At 36.5% G+C, this 19,551-nt stretch overlaps 1 protein-coding gene across 1 annotated transcript; it reads left to right on the top strand.

Annotated features, from left to right (window-relative positions):
- Positions 1–16,051: 16,051 nt before the first annotated feature.
- LOC145665376 (zinc finger MYM-type protein 1-like) lies at positions 16,052–17,560 on the top strand. The gene has a single exon (XM_081732677.1). The coding sequence runs from the start codon at positions 16,052–16,054 to the stop codon at positions 17,558–17,560; it is 1,509 nt and encodes a 502-aa protein (XP_081588803.1).
- Positions 17,561–19,551: the final 1,991 nt, after the last annotated feature.

Below are 19,551 nucleotides of genomic sequence, written 5' to 3'. Positions count from 1 at the left end.
CAGGGAAACCCCCCTTATTGGTCATGCACATGCTCAAGCTATTTACATGGTAAACAACACAAAGAAGGGGTGGGGAAAACCCATGTAAAAAGCATACTTCACTCTCTGTAATTTTTCTAACTTAAAAAGCTGGGTGTGAGTTTAATTTGTTATATGTTCGTAGTTTGTTAGGAAAGTTTGGTTAGTGGGATATTGTATGATGATCTCGATCAGTTTCTTCTTCTTCTAGTCGTCGTCTTTTTCTGGGTTTTGGTTTTTCACCTGTGCTTGGTTTCTCTCTGTGTATGCGTTGTGGTTTCTCACCTGTGAGGTTTCTTCCTGTGTGAGTCTAGCTAGCTGGCTTTGAACAGAGCCAGTTTCTTCTTCTCCTTCGGAGTTTTCGACGTCTTCTTGGTTGCCGAACTTCGGTCATAGACCAAACTCTTCCTCCTCGAAGATATGTAGAAATATTTCTCGAGCTGCTTGAGTCGGGAAAGCTATCAGGTATATTCGTTTTCTGAGATGTATAACTTCCATCTCCTTACCCGTTCTAAATCTAGAGCCGACACGATACATCACTACAGATAGCGGTTGCAGTTCACTCTGCTCGGTTTCTGGGTCAGTTGCGAGGCATTTATCTGCTTCTGGATACTGCCGATCTTGGCTTGTTAGTTCCTTCTCCATGATAGGGTTCTTCTCCCCCTTCTTCTTGGTTGATTTTTCTGTTTCGACATCTTGAACGGATTTCTGTCTTTTCTTGAGGGTTTGGCTCTAAAAAGGGCCGAAGTACTAAAGTAGGGTTTTGGTCCTAAAAAGGACAGCGTTTCCTCTAATATTGTGTTTTTGCCTCTACAGCACTCCTAGAGAAATGTATTGCACCCACGTCAGTCGACTGTCGGCAAAACCGGTACAACCTATATCACCAGTGCGATTCTTGGTCCACAATAGGAGGACAGACCCAAGGGCGCCAAAGCTCACGTGGGCCCCTATTGTATTTATGAATATACAATATTTGGCATAATTTGAGTGCAATTTGTCTTAAAATTTTCATATATATACCTTCTGCATCTGAATGCCCCCCCCCCAAAACTTACAGAGAAATCGGCGCCCTTGGACAGGCCGGCGCAATGTAATACTATTTTTCCCGGTTATTCTTGTGTGTGTAAGATACCGTCGTTTTTGAAGTTCTCTTTATTATTAAGGAAACCTATCTCAAAAGACTGATTCCTTTGTTTGTGTATGCTTTTGAAAGCACCTCATTTAACACCGAAAGGCTTACTAAACGGCGTGGCAAACATCTTGGCATTTGAAGGAGGCGCTCCAAGTTTCCTTTAAATGCTACTAGCAAATGAGAGGTCTGCGATATTGCCACGTTTATTTTGTATAGACTCACCCCCCTGTCACCTGATCGCGCTGTAGTTCTTCTGCGTAGCCAAGCCATAGCCACACCCCTTTCTCACTCGGCAACGTCGTTTCAGAACTTGCGTCTTATTCATTTAGCTGAAATGCCAAGATGTTTGTCACAGGCTTTAGTGTGACACATTCTCTTCATTCTGCCACTGCTGCTGCTGAAACTTCATTCGACCGGTGATATCTTCTCTGCCACTGAAATGTTCTATCTGCCGCAGGTAACAAGAATTTTTTAGATCTCGTCTGTAAGTCTTGTCTATATGAAGTTTCTTTCTTCAATCATAAACTCGCGGTTCAATAACGACATATCCATCTATTGGTATTTCTGTCTAATGACTTAAAAAAAACTCTGATTGAAGAAGAAGCAGCGCTTCCAGCCAATCACAGACCACCATTTGTTTACTTTTTTTGGGAAAATACCAATCAAAAAACAAGTGGAATTTCTATGACTCACAGTTTAGAATGAAATTATGTTTTAAGTGTGAAGTCAGGGTGAAAGTTTAAAATGCAATCAAAGTTCTGAGGGTATACTATTTGAATATTAGTGTCGACAGTGTAAAGTAGGGATGGGCACTTCGAGTCGAGTCAAAGGTAATTTTGTCGAGTCGAGTTCCGAGCCGAGTCACTGTTTCGAGGTCGAGTTTCGAGTCGAATTGAGTTTGATAACTGGCTCGCTCGTTTTAACTCGTTTTGAAATCATGGCCTGATTAGACTGCAAAGCGAAGGCTATGAGAAATGTATGCAGTAATGTGCAATAGTTTAGTGTTGCTCACGGGATGGGACAATGCTTGCATCTCGTCTCGTCTCGATTAACAAGACGACAGTTGATTTTTATAACGGGACAGTCTCAAATGTCGTGAGCACCGACATAAATATATACAGTAGTTCTTACCACCAAGACTGAGACCTGCACGGTCGATGTTTTGAGCCGAAGCAGAAGCCCAACCCGGGTAGTGATGTTAAGCGTGTGAGCTCGGTTCAACTGAGCCAACAGCTCGGTTGAGATGAGGCACCGACTAGGCTCAGGTGAGCAACCGGCTCGAGCCAGATCGGTTGGGGTGAGTCATCATCTCGGTTTATTTCGGATCGGTTGGGCAAGCTGTTGGCTCGATAGTATATGAGCTGTGAGCCGAGCCGCTTGAGCCTTTGAGAGCCCTAAACCCAGGCCGAGCAGTTTCGAACATGTTTGGCCGGCGCCCTCTAACTTTTAACTATTTTTGGTTCGAGCCCGATACTTGCTCCTCCAGAACTCAAACCCAGAACCTCGTGAACAATGTCCTTGCCTCCTAGACTTCACGATTACCAAGGTCGGCAGTCAACTAGTTTTTAGTATTCAGATACAAAACGCCTATCTTTCATCGTTTATACACGATAGAGGTCTGCACGGGACGGAATTTTTAGCCCGGGCTCGGCCCGTGGATATATAATTTTAGTTCGAAATATGTTTTAGCATTTAGGCCCAAGCTCGTGTGATAATCAAATAAGCCTGAATTACAGAAACTTAATAATAAACGCAAAATTACATTTCTATTTACAGCAATTAGAAGTTTGATTTTGAAGTTGTGCTTTAAAATTTCTCCAGAAAGAACGATCCAATAAATATCCTTGTACAATATATTTACAAAGTTAGGCCCGAGAAGGCCCGAGAAATATGGTTTGTATTTTAAAATTTACGGCCCAAGCCCGGCCCGGGCCCGAAGTGACATATCCTTAGTAGGCTCGAGCCCAGCCTGCGGGCAGGGCCGCGGTGGCTCAGTGGTAGAGAGTTCACCTCTGGTGCTTTCGGGTCCTTGGTTAGATTCTAGTTCTCGCCAAGTCAACTTTGTGGTGGACAAATACCGTGTGCGTGGGTTTCCTCGGGGCTCTCCCGTTTCCTCCTACTTTTTTCATTCCACCATTTTATTAATTTCTCATCATCACCGTCTCCTTTAGCCTAGCTGTCATAAACGTGGGACGTAAAACTTAAAAATTTCGCTTTTTCGCGCTTGAGCCCCTGCAGACCTCTAATACACGGTGGTATAATAATAATAATAAAATAATAATAATAATAATAATAATAAAATAATAATAATAATAATAATAATAATAATAATAATAATTATTATTATTATTATTATTATTATTATTATTATTATTATTATTATTATTATTATTATTATTATAAAATTGTAGTAGTAGTAAATATCATCGATAATAATTATATTGTCTATGTAGTATACTTGAAGAAAGTACTTAAAACTACACGCAGCATCTGGCTCGTTTTGGCTCGACTCGACTCGAAACTCGAGTCAATTTCGAATCGAGTTTCGAGTCGAGTTGGAGGAAGTTTTTCGAACCGAGTTCTCGAGTCGAGTTCAAAGATGTCTGTTTCGAGTCGAGTCGAGTTTCAATGAAAACTCGCTCATGCCCATCCCTAGTGTAAAGTCAGAATAGCAGTATTTGTGAATTGAAAGTATGATGGAAAAATTTTATATTATGAAGGGCATTTATACCGTATTAATAGATTTCCTATGTAGACGCTTTAGCTTACTGTTTAGATTTATAACAATGAAGATTGTATGTGGGTTTAGTACGCGCTCAAAGTTTCGAGGTTTTGTTCTTTCGAATTGACAAGATATATATGTTACTTTAAGAAGTTAAAACTGCATTTCCTTTCCGATCTTTTAATTTGTTATTGTAGAGCAAACTTTGTTCTTCTAAAGTTTCCTTTATAGATATTTGGAAGTATATATCTGCAATAAATTGTGTAATCATTTTACTGAACATAACTAGTGTTTTGCTTTTTACATTACACTGGACACTTCCATTACATTTGTTGTACTAAAAATGATTTTCAGGGGTATTTCGTCACATGAAACAATTCTTTCCACTCCCATGTTCAATCTAACTAACTAACCTCACTCGTACGTTAAAATTTTATTTAAAGAATTCTGGAATGATATTTGAAAATCATGGGGAAATAGGTACTAATAAATCTCCCTCAAATTTAAATATTCCTTTTGCGTGAATTAGGTACAACAGGAATTCCTGTTCTGCCTAAAGATAAGATTAGATAAAAAATGCGTTACAAAGTGCTGGAGGGTCATTAGGCACAACATGAATTAGGCAGAACAGGAAAGAATCTACGGAATAACTATGGCGCAGGTAGGAAGGGGGAACTCGAGCAGTGGTCCTCCTTCGTATCTTTGCTTGGTCATAGACTTCTAGCGGGTTTCAGGATAATATAATCAGTCAGTATTGTGAGGACCGTACGTTTTTGGTCTATGTATAATCGTTTCGGTTGAAGTCAACAAATGGTTGCACGTTTTTTGTTATCTTACACGACCCTAATTTGTTCAGTCTCTTTCTTTACCTCTGTTGTTTTCCTTGTATTTCTGATCAACGGTGACTCCAAGATAACGATTATTCAAATTTAATAATCTAGCGTCATTAGAAGTAGGAAAAGATTAACTCCCTGATATAGATATATTTTGTATTTATGATAGAGGCATCTTTAACAGATGACATTTTGAATATATATATCCTATTCATTGATATGCAACAATTTGCATTTTATTTTGTTTCTTTTATATATAAATATTTTCATTTAAAGAGCTTATAACTGATGTTCTGGGAATTTTAGTTCCGAAATAAGTTCGTGATTTTAGAGTCGTTCACCATTTTGCTGGGAAATTATTGTCCACTAGATATACCTGTAATCCGATATTCACAATGGTTCGATAGACTGTATTTCTGCCAGTCATTGCAGAATAGTATCATTAACATTAGCTAGGCCTAGCTAATCACAAATAAACGAATATTAAGCACATGCGTACGCAATTAACAGTATATTTTATTTTGTAAAATATCTCGATGGGTTAAAAAGGAACTTGTCTATTGATTAAAATTTTGGTTGGATATTTCCTGAAGTTATTTATTTAAAATGTATTATTTTGATTTTAATGATTGATGTTTTCACGAGAATACTATTGTCCATATGTGCAAACTTTCGTTAATACGAATTTAAATATTTATTTATTTATTTATTTATTTATTTTTATCTTTCTATTCGCAAGACTTTTATTGATATCACATCACAACATTCACAAAAATATGGAAATATTCACAATATTGTTATATTAGAAACTTTTTTTTATTATAATATCTTTGTAACTAATTTGGTATATTCTTTTGCTAGACTGGGACTGTACGGCAATATCTGTAAGTGATTATAGTTATCCGAAATTCTGTTTCATACCGTAATACCGATGTTTAAAACTCCTGTTTATTAAATTAGAAAATCTTTGGTAAATTGCTTGTTTTTGCACATCAATTTCAATTTTCGTCTTCCTTAATCTGCGATGAGTATACTGACGACATTTTCTGGAATTGCAGCTGTTCCAAATTTTTAAACATTATTCGAAATAAATTGATGGAAAAGATAAAAATATTAATGTTTATGTTCAATATTGCCATGTAAATTCAATATTTCTGTATATGATTTCTCTGTACGGGCGAGAGTACCTTTGTGAACTATACAAATTTTTCGTAAACAGTGAAGAATCCGTAGCAATCATAATACCCCAAAATACTTCAGACAACCAAAGCCAAAGTTTAACTGGTATTAATTTAGTGCGTTTACCCTTATAAAACAGTGTTTCCATAATCACTTATTTGGAGCTGCCATAGTACGAAATCACATCCGATTCATATCTTTCTAGAAGTGCAAATAGTAACAACGCAAATATTCAAATATGTCTGAACCAAAATAAAATTTTAGAAATCAATTACCACATAATTTGGATAAACAGAAATAATGTACCGAGAAGATACTTAGGTTATGAATTACCATGATTTCGAATATGTCCAAACTAGAGTGAAACAGTTAACTGAAAGGAATTATTTACTTACCAGAACTGTGATTTACTAAATTTTATTCCTATATACGCCGTCTTCTTCACAAACAGATAATTTGCTTAAAGACATATATTGACAACATAGTGAAACAGTTTATATATACATATTTTATATTGTTCTGAAACAATTCTGGAAGAATCTGGAAAAATCACAATATATTTAATGCTATGGAACATTTCCCTGAGAACTAAAATTCAGAATATTTGTTTTTCTACTTTTTTTCTTTAACAGTGCAATTTTGCCCAATGTTATTAAAAATTTCATGACACTTTCTGTGACAAGAAAAACTATAAGAATTTTTTTTTAGCCATTGACTGTTTTGAAAATTACCTGAGATTACGAATCTTATGTAAAATATTGCTGAAACAATATTACTGTTTATTTCCCTAGCGGATGGAGGTATTTTCACTTTGAAAAATGTTAGTGGGTTTCGCTAAGTTTATTATATTTTTTTAAACAATTTGAATATGTCGAATTATTAAGTGTAAATAAAATTCCAGCTGGAAAATTGTTTCTTTATTTCCTATAAACTGTAGAAGAATGCATCCTAGCAGATGATGGTAGTTTAGTAAGATTTTAATTTTATTTCTGTGTAAACTTTTAGGTTGATATAGTGGTGTGGATTTACTGTTTTGTTCATACAGAGTACTTCGATAGTGAATGATTTAAACTAACATCTTAGCAACCCTTCCTTTTATATATGAAAGTAGAATCAATACCCATCTTAGGCATACACTGAAAACAATGTCAATCGAACTCATGAAGTAATATCTCATTATTATTACTATTTCATTTAAATATGATCGAGATATATTCAGTACTGCATAGCACAGAAGAAGATAGAATAATCATTGAAACAGCGTCTAATCAAAAAATGGTTAAATAATTTCATTACAGAATTGGATTGTGAATGTTTTCTTCCTAGGTTATTTTTTTAATGTGGATAAGTTTGATATATTCTCTTCTTTCTCTTTCTATTTACTTCTCTTCTTTCTTTCTTTTCCTTCTTCCTTTCCTAGTCTAACTGACATACTCATGTCATCTTATTCTAAAGATATTTCCTCTGGAATGTTCTTTTTTTCTTCGGTGAAGTGGCCGCCTTATCTAACACACAATTAAAATATTTACTATGGTTTCTACGGAGACCGTTGCTATGGAGATGAGGGAGAGTCGTAGTCTAAAGAATTTAGGTGCTGACTGCATTCAGGCAAAATGAAGTCAGGAATATGACGCTGAAGCCACCCTTGAGTTGATCTGGCCATGTGGGCGGTAGCAGAATCCTGCTGGAAGATCCAGGATTGGTTTGAAAGAGTGTGCTACTTAACGTCTTCACAATATGCTCCTAAACGGGCCGCTTTCGTACACTCGGGCACTGGTTGTAACTCCATTTTCGCAAAAATGCAGCTGGGTGGGACCGGAATAACTCATTTCCCACAACACTATCACTGAGGAGGGATGCTGGGAACTCTGAATTTTTGGTACCTTCTTAAAGGTTTCCTGAGAGGTTGATGCGTACACTCGATCGTTTTACCGATTGAACGACTGTTCAACGGTGAATATTTTCTTATCGGTGAAAAGGATTTTGCGATGACCATTATGAGCATATCGCTGCAGGAGACGTCTACATTTTATCATTCTTTTATCATTCTTAGCTTCTTTAGGAGTGCGTCAAGGTAATGTCCTGTATCTCGGCGATAAGCCCGTAGTCGAAAGTCCTCAGATAGAAGCCTGGACACGGACCGTTTCGAAATGTTCACTTCACTGGCCATGATAACCTGCTTTCTTTCCGCATTTGATTGATTGATTGATTGATTTTGAGTTTTACGTCCCTTTCGGCAGCGAGGCTATATGAGACGTGGACCTACTGATTAACGTGGAATCCGAACCACATGAGCTCCCGCCGGGAATCAAACCCGGGTCTCCCGCGCCAAAGACGCGTACGCTAACCGCTTAGCCACGGTGGAGCTCTCTTTCCGCATTTCTCAGCACACGAACAGCCACTGTTTTTGTGGCTGCTCGAGTCCTGACACTGCGTGGACGACCCGTTCTCGGATGATCCTTCACAGTCCCGATTTCATTGAAGCGCTCGGTTTCACGATACACGAACACAAGACTGATTTGGAGCTTTCGTAGCGTTTGAAAATGTCACTTGCAGATTGTCCAACTTTATGTAACGGTATCATAGCAACATGGTTTTCATAGTCGCCCTATCCCATGGATCCACCTGCGACCCAATGCTTCCTCTTGCACAAACAAGCACACAATGGTTCAAGGTTCCTATGAGCACACTTGCGGTTCTTTCCTTCTTCTCCCAGATGTAGAGTGTGCGTCAAAATTTTGTAACAGTATTCATTTCTAGACTAGGTATACAAAGTAATACTACATTTTAATAACAAATAAAACATTCATTACTTCCTACTATTTCTTTACTTTTTCCATGTAAGTACTTTCAACCTTTATCTATTTCCTCTTCTATGCAAAATTTTTGGGGAGATGCGTCTGTATACCCCGCCAGAGACGCTCACGTTTTTCAGTGGAATTCCACTTCAGTGAAGATAGTGATCTGACAACATTTATGTTTCTTTCTTGCCATAATAATAGGCCACTTGGTACAAATTTAGATGCTTCGATACAGAAATGACATTAGGAACCTCTATCTTGACATAACAATTATCTGTTTTAATACTATCCATTAGCTGAATATTTCTCTACCTCCTTGTTTTACTTTCATCACACCACGTGTTGAGAAAACATTTTTTTTCTCAGAATATAGGTTTCTTATAAGTTGATAACCATGTAATAAACATATGTCATTAATTTGTTCTTTCTTCCTTCATTTCTCTACTTCTTTTATATGACAAAAAATTTCGTTTCCTACACATTTTTTAAAAAGAGAACTATCCCCCTGTCCTCCCACCGAGACACCCGTGTCTCCTCCAATTCGCTTCATCTCTGTGTACTGAAACAAAGTACTAAACTTTACATTGCAAGAGCCTATGAAGAACTCTGGCCGGACACATGCTTCACCATCTCGTCGGTGACACGTGATTATTACATTTGCTTTGAACGTCATATTTCTAACATTGTCAGGCCAGGGAAGCTTCTCAATTAATACGGATGAAATGTAAAATCAAATATTTATTCTGAAGATCATTCATACATTCTGAATTAATACAATAAATTATATTTCAATAATATCTTACTTAAATCCCCCTGGAGAAAGATGTTATCGGAAATTAAAAATTTACTGTATTAAGTACAAAAATCACACTTGTTCTGAAAAGATATGAGACTGAATTCTTGATACCCTGTGCTAAAATTCCGCGTACGCCACTGTCCCCCTACGTTCGCTACTGTTAATTTTAATGTTGCAGATAGGCCCATGCTCTGTATTAATATACGGTTGATAAATATTTGTAAAAATCCCCCCCCCATTATGTTTCTTTCACAAATAGCATTTTGGGAATAGCCGCATATTCTTAACATAAAAAAAATACTGGACTAAGCTTACTCAGTTCAGTGATTCTTTCAGGGGGTGAGCCGGGGGGTATTACCCCCCCCGGAATTTGAAGGCTACTCCCCAGGCGCATTCTCAAAGAATATAAGAATGTTCAGAAACCTATATATTTCTGTACTCGAAAAAAGAAACAACACAAATATTGGCTTGAGTACGTTTGTGAACGGGAAAGAGAACAAAATGTATAACCATCAGATATATTACTCTTCAGCTTACACAAGAACTTCATTTCTTGTCGCGCAAACTAAGAAAGCAGTTTGATTGCATTGGCGGTCACCCCCAACAGAGCAAGCACCAAATACTAACTAACTCTATGGCCTATGGAACCCGCAGGTTCAGTGCCGCGTTCACAAAAGCTCTCCACTGACTTCTATCCTTAGCTAATTGCATCCATTTTCTACTTTGTATTCCTATCTCTGCGACATCCATCTTAATATTATCCTCCCATCTGCACCTAGGTCTTCCTAATGGTCGTTTTCCGATCGGTCTTCCAGTCAAGACTTTGAAAGCGTTTCTACTTTCTTCCATTCTAGCTACATGACCTGCCCACCTAAGCCTCCTAGACTTGACGACCCTAACAATGTTGGGTAAACCGTATAAACTATGTAGTTCCTCGTTATGAAGTTTCCGCCATTCCCCATTCTCGTTCCTCTTGGGTCCGAATATTCTTCTCAGGATCCTGTTCTCAAATACTTTCAGTCTATGTTCTTCCCTCAGAGTAAGTTACCATGTTTCGCAACCATACAGAACAACAGGCATGATTATCGTTTTATATATTTTAAGCTTCAAATTCTTCGACAGAATTCGCGACGACAAGAGATTTTGAACCGAATAGTAACACGAATTCCCTGCTTTTAGTCGACATTTAATTTCTTCGCACCAAATACACATTACATTTTCCTTCCTTTGCTGCTACAGACGCGGGGGTGGAGCGGTTAACAGGTTTTGTCCTTTCAGCTGAACTCCCGTAAACAGTAAGGTTGTTCACGGGAGGGACACTTCCAACCTCTCTCAATTATATTTTTGACTCGTAAGGTTCCTGAAGGTATGAGGTACATAGGGTATAAGAACAAACGACACATTTTGAAAAACATGGTTATAAAGGCAGCAGAGTTGGCGTGGGTCAATGAAAACTTGACGCACCGCCCACCGTGACCCACGGCCATCACCCACCATGACCCACTTTGACCCACGACCCACCATGACCCACCACCCACCGTGATACACTGTGACCCACCATCCACTGTGATCCATCATGACCCATCACTCACAGTGTCCCACTCGGACCCACCACCCACCGTGACTCACCACCCACCATGAACTACTCTCATCCACTGTGACCTATTCTGACTCACCAAAATCCATCGTCATCAACTCTGAACACGATACACGGCCTCTTCTGTACTGACTAAAGAGTTTACACTTGTAATAAAACAAGACTGTGAAATTGTCACTAATCGGAGTTTGAATTTCTGTTCAATCGCTCAAGCACCACTCTGTTACAACAAAGGTGGATCTGACCTTTACAATATCAAATGGTAAAGTGTTTGTCAGTGAGGAAATTGAAACACTTCGAGGTGGGGGAAAATTAGTGTGTGCCTAAAATATACTTGTACTAAGAGAGTATTCTTGCAAGTGTTAATTTCTGAACGCATTCCAAAAGAAACTTCTATTCGCAGGAAAATACCCCTGTACAATATGGAAAGGGTTATGGTTTCTCAGTTTACAGTATTTTTCTCACAAAAAAAAAAAAAAAAAAAAAAACTTGAAAAATCAGTTTTTCATAGTTTATAAAGGTTCTCGGGTACCCTATGTGAGAGCATCTCCATAAAGTATGCTTATAATTGTAATTTGTGTAATCACTATAACACCACGTTAAATTACAAATATGCATAATTGTAATTATTATGAATATTTATTCAAAGTATTTTACCAAAAGCATAGAAGAGACTTACTAAAAAATAGGTACAAAGTTGAATAACATAAATAAGCCATTACTAATACAAGTATACATTTTCTATAACTCGTAATTTTCCACCTTAAAACAAACCTGAAATCGGGTTTATTTCCTGTTGGTAACTTTTTCGTAGTAAATCATCCGCAGCGGAATGATGTCCATCCTTCAGCCAAGAAATAACTAGCTCGTGTACTTTGCGCTTGTCTAGCGGTGGGCCATTAACATTGATGAACAAGTTAGGCAATGTTTGAGCACTTAGTCTATTTCTAATATCAGTCATTTGTAAATGCATAAAGTGAAATCCCCGTTTGCACTCTGTCGTGGAAATTGATAATACTTCTACCCGATTTCTGCAACTCCTCATCGACAATCTGCTTGTTAGACTTAAGTCTGATAACGATTTTTCTTAGTTTTGAAATACTCAGCAAGAAGTATCATCACTCTATCACCATACAACATATTTTCCATATCGACCATGTCAGTTGGAATGTTGACTCATGGAGAACAGAAACTTCATCTACCACGCCTTCGATAGGGAATCTTTTGAATAAATTATCAGTTAAAGCCTGATAAACTTATGATTTCTTATTTGTTTATAAATTTAATTTTTACACATGAAGGTTTGATGCTATTACCAAGTTCCCTACCCCGTCTAGAAAGCGAAAGGGAACGAGGTTCCTGAAAAGTGTTCAGAGGTGAATGGGAGTTTCCCTCCTTCTTCCGCTTCAATTATCACACTGCTGTTTGCCATGTGCCAAATTACGATGAATTTAAATTAAATTATCATAGTATAATTATTTCCTTACTTTTCAGTGGAAAAAAAGGATGAAATTTGAAAGTTTCAAATCAAGGTAAGTAGACCAACGTAAAGGGAAAAAAGTGTAAAATTTTCCATATAATTATGCGTACAATCCAAACTTAAAATTTCCGTGTAATTAAGCTTACAGTACAAATTTTATGCCTATTTTAGTCACAAGTTTTTGGGTTGATTGCCCTGTGCTGTAAGCGCTCCATATAATAAACATAAGCTTCAGCAATTATTATAGTAGAAAGCAATGGATATATGAAGCCAAGCACTGTATTTTTTGTTTCTGATTTTTTTTCTTAAATAACATTGATCGTTTTCGATCATTTTTATAAACCAACTCACTACCCATTTTCCATATATAGAAAGTGCCCCCGACACATAAACATAAAGAAGAATTTTTTAATAAATGCTGGGACGCATTCTGTTTATTTTCAATAAAGAGTTAATACACTGAATTTCAGCTCCGTAAGTTTAACGGTTTGCGAGATACTAATTTTTTTTCGCAAAAATTCATATCCTCTCTATCTCCTTAGGATATTATGCATTATAATAAAAGCAATATAATATCCCAGTTTGGATTAAGGCCTAACTATATACCAAAAGTAATTTCATTTTGACTTTGCAATTTGACCGTGCTGATCAGGCACACATAGTTATATTCCATTTTTTATATAATAATTTATATACTACAGTGATTCAAAGATGTATTTTTTCCAGTAATTAGCTCCTCTAAAAACTCACAGATCTCGAAAGCCAAGTAGTAGTTTAAGTACTATTGCTATTATTACAATTAAAAATATCAATATCCAAAAGTGCCTGAAGTTCTTTTTTCACTTGGTTAGATATACTCACGTCAGGTAAGTAGACAGAAAGAAATGGAAAAGGAAGAGAAATGAAGGTCTTGAAAGTAAAACGAAGATAAATTTACCAGTCTTTAGAAGATACTGTCTACAATGCAGTGAGCAGAGAGGGTCGGTAGATCATACTGAGTCGGTGGGTCGCAGTGGGTCACGGTGGGTGGTGGGTCACAGTGGATCTCGGTGGGTGGTGGGTCGCAGTGGGTCATGGTGGGTGATGGGTCACAGTGGGTCACGGTGGGTGGGTGGTCACAGTGGGTCACATGCTGTTGACCCACGACCCACTCAGAAAACTTGACCCACCAACCCACTGACCCACTCCATCTCTGAAAGGCAGCTTACCTCTCCCTAGCATTCAAAAACCACTTGGTGCTAAATAAAAAGAGAAATATTGACCGTAGATCACAAAAGAAGGAAGAGAAACTCGTGTATATATATATATATATATATATATATATATATATATATATATATATATATATATATATATATATATATTGTATTGTATTGTATTGTATTGTATTGTATTTATTTCGTCCTTTTTTTTCATACATTTAGCACTGTATTGCAATGCATATGAAGTGGACACGTCATTTATATATAAACACAAAAGTAAAAAGAACAATAATAATGAAAATTACACATACTAGGTTTATAATTAAACATTACACCTTACATCTTATCCATTACATTTTGCATGATATTTTTAAAATTAAAGTAAGAGTAATTATTACTTGCAGTGTGCGTAGAAATCCTTGAACATATATCAAATGCTAAAAACAAGCAACGACACTGGTTACTGTAGATAATGTTTGTTTTTATTTTATTATTATTATTATTATTATTATTATTATTATTATTATTATTATTATTATTATTATTATTATTATTATTATTATTATTATTTTTGTTTCTGTTAGCAATTCATGTATTCCTCTATCGAGTAAAAGCAGTGTTTTAATAAATATTTTTGTAGTTCTTTTTTAAATTTAGCAACAGATTCCTGAGTCTTTATATCTTTGGGAAGTTTATTGTATAGCATGATACCCGCGTATTTACACTCTTTTTCATATAATACGGTTCTGTGTTCTACAATGGAAAAGTTTTGTTTATTTCTTGTATCATGATCATGTTTTTCTTCTACCCGCGTAAGGATACCCTCTAGATGTCTCTTTACAAATATCAGTAGACTTAAAATGTACAAACAAGGTACTGGGAGTATACGAATTTTTTTAAATATTGGTTTGCAGTGATCTTTTGGTTTAGCGGCCGCCATCATTCTTATTATTCGTTTCTGTATTGTAAAAATTACCTTGGCTTTGTGTGTATTTCCCCAAAATATAATGCCGTATGTTAAATTTGACTGGAATAATCCAAAGTAAATCGTTTTTAAAGTAGACTCTTTTAAAACATTTTTAAGTACTTTAATTGCGAAATAAATTTGATTTAATTTGTTTACCAAGCTTAGTTATTTGTACATCCCAGGAGAGATTTTTATCTATCCAGATTCCTAAGAACTTAGTTGAGTTCACATAGTCTATTCCGTTATTTTCAATTAAAATATTAACAGGCTGCGTATGTTTGTTGCGCATATGATGAAAATTGATTGCTTGTGTCCTTTTAATGTTTAATTTATGCTTATTTTATTTAATCCACTGAGATAGTTTATCAAGGATTTCATTTGCATTACCTTCAACATCCTCATTTGTGTTCCCTTTTACTATGATATTAGCATCGTCTGCATAAAGGGATGGTTCTGCTGGAGCAATATTACATGGTAGATCGTTAATGTATATCAAAAATAATAATGGCCCTAATACGGATCCCTGTGGCACTCCATATGATATTTCTTGTTTTTCCGATGTATAGTATGTAGTTTGGTTTGCATTTTTGTTACTGTATGTAATTTCTACTACTTGCTGCCGATTTTCCAGATACGGCCCGATATATATAATGGAGACAACGGTTGTAAGCTGTCCTTTTGCAAAATTTTATTGGGCAGAAACAATGAAGTTAGGTCGTATGGCGGTAGTGATAGTTGCTTGGTGGCAATCGGCTCGTAGCTGGAATAGATGGTTTGCTTTATCCCTCCTCTAATCCCAGGCCTGAAATGCTCCTCTGTATATATATATATATATATATATATATATATATATATATATATATATATATATATATATATATATATATATATATATATATATACTAAAAAACATGCCTCTTTCCCTGCCTGTTTATCTTTCTATATTTATTTGAAATGCATTTTATTACTATAAGAGAGAGAAGTGGGTTCGAACAGAACTTGGCTGGCGTCTTTCGCTGTGGACAATTTTGAGACAGTTCTATAACTGCAACGTACTGTTAGCGTGTGAAGTGTTGTGTGGCTTACTTCAAAACTTTGAATGCAGGCTGTTTGACAATTCCACAAGAAAACTTAAATTTTCTGTTGTTCTTGAAAAACCTGAAAAATGTGCGCTGGGAGGAGACGGTAGAGACAATAGTGTTTATTGAGTGATTGTTCGATTTTGCGTGCTGTAACTAACTTTCAAATTACATTTTTGATGTTCTCTTTTAGTATTTATTTATTTATTTAATCTACTTGAAGTGACAGACTGAAAGTCACAGTGATGAGCACAAAACGAAAAGCAGGTACTTTACTGTCATACTTTACCAAAAAAATAAAGCATGAGTCATCGCTCGAAGAGAGTTCAAGAGTACCAGAAGGCAGTCCCACTATTTCCTCATCTCACCCACAGGAACCTCTTCCTTCAACTTCTTTTAACACCGGATGTTCTTCTGTACAGGGAAGATCGAAACATGAATATCGTTTCATGACTTCTTGGACAGATAAATACAAGTGGTTAGTTTATGACGAGAATCGGGGAGGTGTATTTTGTAGTGTGTGTTCAAGATATTATCAAAATGATTTAAATGTAGCACAGAAAACTAAAGGCGTATTCATTACAGTTCCGTTCACAAATTTCAGGAAAGCAACTGGTACTACAGGGAAACTCCACAAGCATGATTCCTCTGAATATCACAAAAGTGCGATGGTGAAAGAAAATCTTCGAATTTTACATGAATATAAACCTATTCATTCAATTTTACAGCAACAAAGCAGCACTGAAATCGAAGAAAACAAACAGGCTGTAAAAATTCTCTTGCGCAGTTTATATTTTCTTGTGAAAGAAGAAGTGGCTCATACGAGTAAATATAAACATATTGTAAGAAATTTGATGGCTCCGTGTATTCAAAGTTTAAACGACTGGCTTCAGATAAAGAGTGAGCGTGCAACATACTGCAGCAAAGACACAGCTTGTGAGATGTTGGAGTGCATGGGAGAAGTGTTAGATGAGGAGTTTGCTGCTGAACTTAAAGATAAATCTTTTACGTTAATGGCTGACGAATCGACTAACACAGCGAATAAATCAGAGCTTTCTGTCTGTGTGAGATATGTTACTGACAGCTGCGTAGTGAGGGAGAGATTTCTATGCATAACTACGCTTCAGGACACTACCGCCGAAACTATTACAAATTTTATTGAAAACGAAATAACCAAACGAAATTTGTCATTTGATAATCTTGTGGCATGTGGATTCGATGGGGGTTCTAATTTCTCTGGTAGTGTTTCTGGGGTGCAGAAGAGAATTTCAGAAAAGGCAAAGAGAAACGTCCCGTACATACATTGTAGAGCGCATGTTTTGGCCCTTTCAGTGACAAGTGCAAAAAATTTGTTTCCATTTGTAAAAATATTTTTTTACGTTGTGAGGGACATTTGCAAGATATTCCGCCAATCTCCGAAAAGAGAAGCTGCTCTTCACGATGTTCAAAAAATGTTACAGGACCCTACTTTGAAAATTCCAGAACCCATGGATGTACGTTGGCTCAGTCATCACAAAACCATTCAAACCATTAAAAAATGTTATGGATCAATAATGATGACGTTAGAGCACTTATATAAAGAAGGTGGACATTTTTGTTCCTTGGCAGGTGGAATATTAATTGAAATGGAAAGCTCGACCTTTCTTCTAACATTGTGCTTGTTGGTAGAGATACTGGGATCCGTGTCAAATCTAAGTAAGTACCTACAAAAGGAAGACTGTCAGCGAATTTACCCAGCTGATTTCAAGTACTGAGGCTCACCTGAAGTCAATTTCTGAAGATGCAAATAAAGCAGCAAGACAAGAGTCTAGTACCATTTTTACTACTTACGACGAAATGAAAGTTAAACTTTCAGGAATCCGAACAATCAAGTCAGATCCATCTGAAGAAAAGACATTTTTGGGAATGCTTGCTAAATTCGCTGATGCTGTAGCCACTGAAATGGGCAGAAGGTTTAACACTTTCAGCCCCATGTGTATCTTTTTGATACACAGTGAGGGTTTACTGATGGACCACGTGTATCAAATAGATACACATTGGCTGACAGTGTTCATAGCAAACTGTAGTCTGGTCCCGGGATGAAATTTACTCAAATAGGGTTGGGGCTGAAAGTGTTAATAAGCAAGCTGTTGATTTGATTTCAGCGTGTTCATTTTTTCAATCATTTGATTCTATTCAACATATCAAAGAATCAGATGTGAAAAGTCTCTGTAGCATTCTGTCCGGCATAGATGAAGATCACTTATACGCAGATCTTCAATCTTTCAAATTTCTGGCACCAAATGTGAACGACAAGGTATCGCCATTAAAATACACTTTAACATCTTCTTTTGGATACGATGAACTTAAAAAAGCCAGTGTAAACATTCTAACAGTGCCAATATCAACAGCCACCGTTGAAAGATCTTTTAGTGCCATGAACAGAATAATGACACCGTTAAGGAATCGATTACACTAGTTAACAAATTTAAACTTTTTGTTTGTTACATGAGAAAAATCACCTGATCTTAAAGGAACTTTTTGCGCTGAATTCGAATATGCACTCGGTTTCTCTCCATCACGTACAGTTTTCCCGTAACAGAGGGATTTTCGGGAAATTCCCTCAAAAATTTCCCTTTTGCAGATATTTTATTCCCCTAGCTCCTGTCCCCTTACATATAGTAACATAGAAATTATACCTAAGTATACCTTGATTTATATTTAATAAACCCTAAAAGTTTCGTAAAAATCGCTTTGTTCTTTCTAGAGAAATAAATATATTTGTATGTATACTGTGTGCACTGTTTATTGCACCTGATAGTAATGCTTTCAGATCTCCCGAGTTGGGGTAAAAGAGGACGGCGTTCGTGTGTTAACTCACCAAATAGTTTTTGTTATGTGTGTGGCCATTTTTTAGTGCGTCGTGCTACGTCACTTTACTTGCATGGGCCAAAGGGAAACGGAGGTTCATGAAATTTGCTGTACCAATGGTGTGGAGAGAACCCACCAATCATCTGGATGATTGTTACTTTTGTCTCACAGTAGTTAAGGGACATTCTAAAAAAAGCAAATACACAATAAGTTATCCCAACGTTAAATCCGCAATTAGACCTATTCCGCACGGGGATGAACTTCCACTTCCCGAGCCCCCTACCAACTGGGAAGAGATATGGCCAAAAGACTCTGATGATGATCATGACCTTGATGAACCATCGACATCAACATGTACTACCATGAGCAAAATAAATGACGCGTCTCTTTATTTTGAAGTTTTTTGAAAATATCTCCGTTTTCTTTATATGTTCGAAATTTCGGAAGGTTTCCCCAGCAGGACAGGTTAATAACAAACCCGTTTTTAATATTTGTGTTAGATATTAGCTTAAAATAAAGAAATTAGAAGCAAAAAACATTAAATCGACAGAAATCTCGAGAATTACCAACTCTGCTAAAGTGGGAAATTTTCAAGAACGCGAGGGAATTCTGCATTTCGACACAAAGCAGCGACATCTATGTCATTGAGAGAAATGTGGATTAAATCTACAAACTAAACTTTTAACGAATATTTCTAGTATGTCTTATTATATGCATTATCTGCAAACTCCAAATATATGAATATATGCTAAGTATTAACATAAAGATAGAGCAAATAGTGGAAATTATCTATGGAAAAGGACGAATTGGTAGGACGATCGTAATGAAATATCGTCTTTACCGGAACAGGCTCAGTTCACATAAGAAAACAAATAGTTCAGTGAGTTAAAGCAAT

This window comes from Thermobia domestica, chromosome 11, assembly GCF_964235325.1.
Source record: "Thermobia domestica chromosome 11, izTheDome1.hap1.1, whole genome shotgun sequence".
Lineage (NCBI taxonomy): Eukaryota > Metazoa > Arthropoda > Insecta > Zygentoma > Lepismatidae > Thermobia > Thermobia domestica.
The sequence above is the reverse complement of the archived record's forward strand: the minus strand, read 5'-3'. Positions and strand labels throughout refer to the sequence as shown.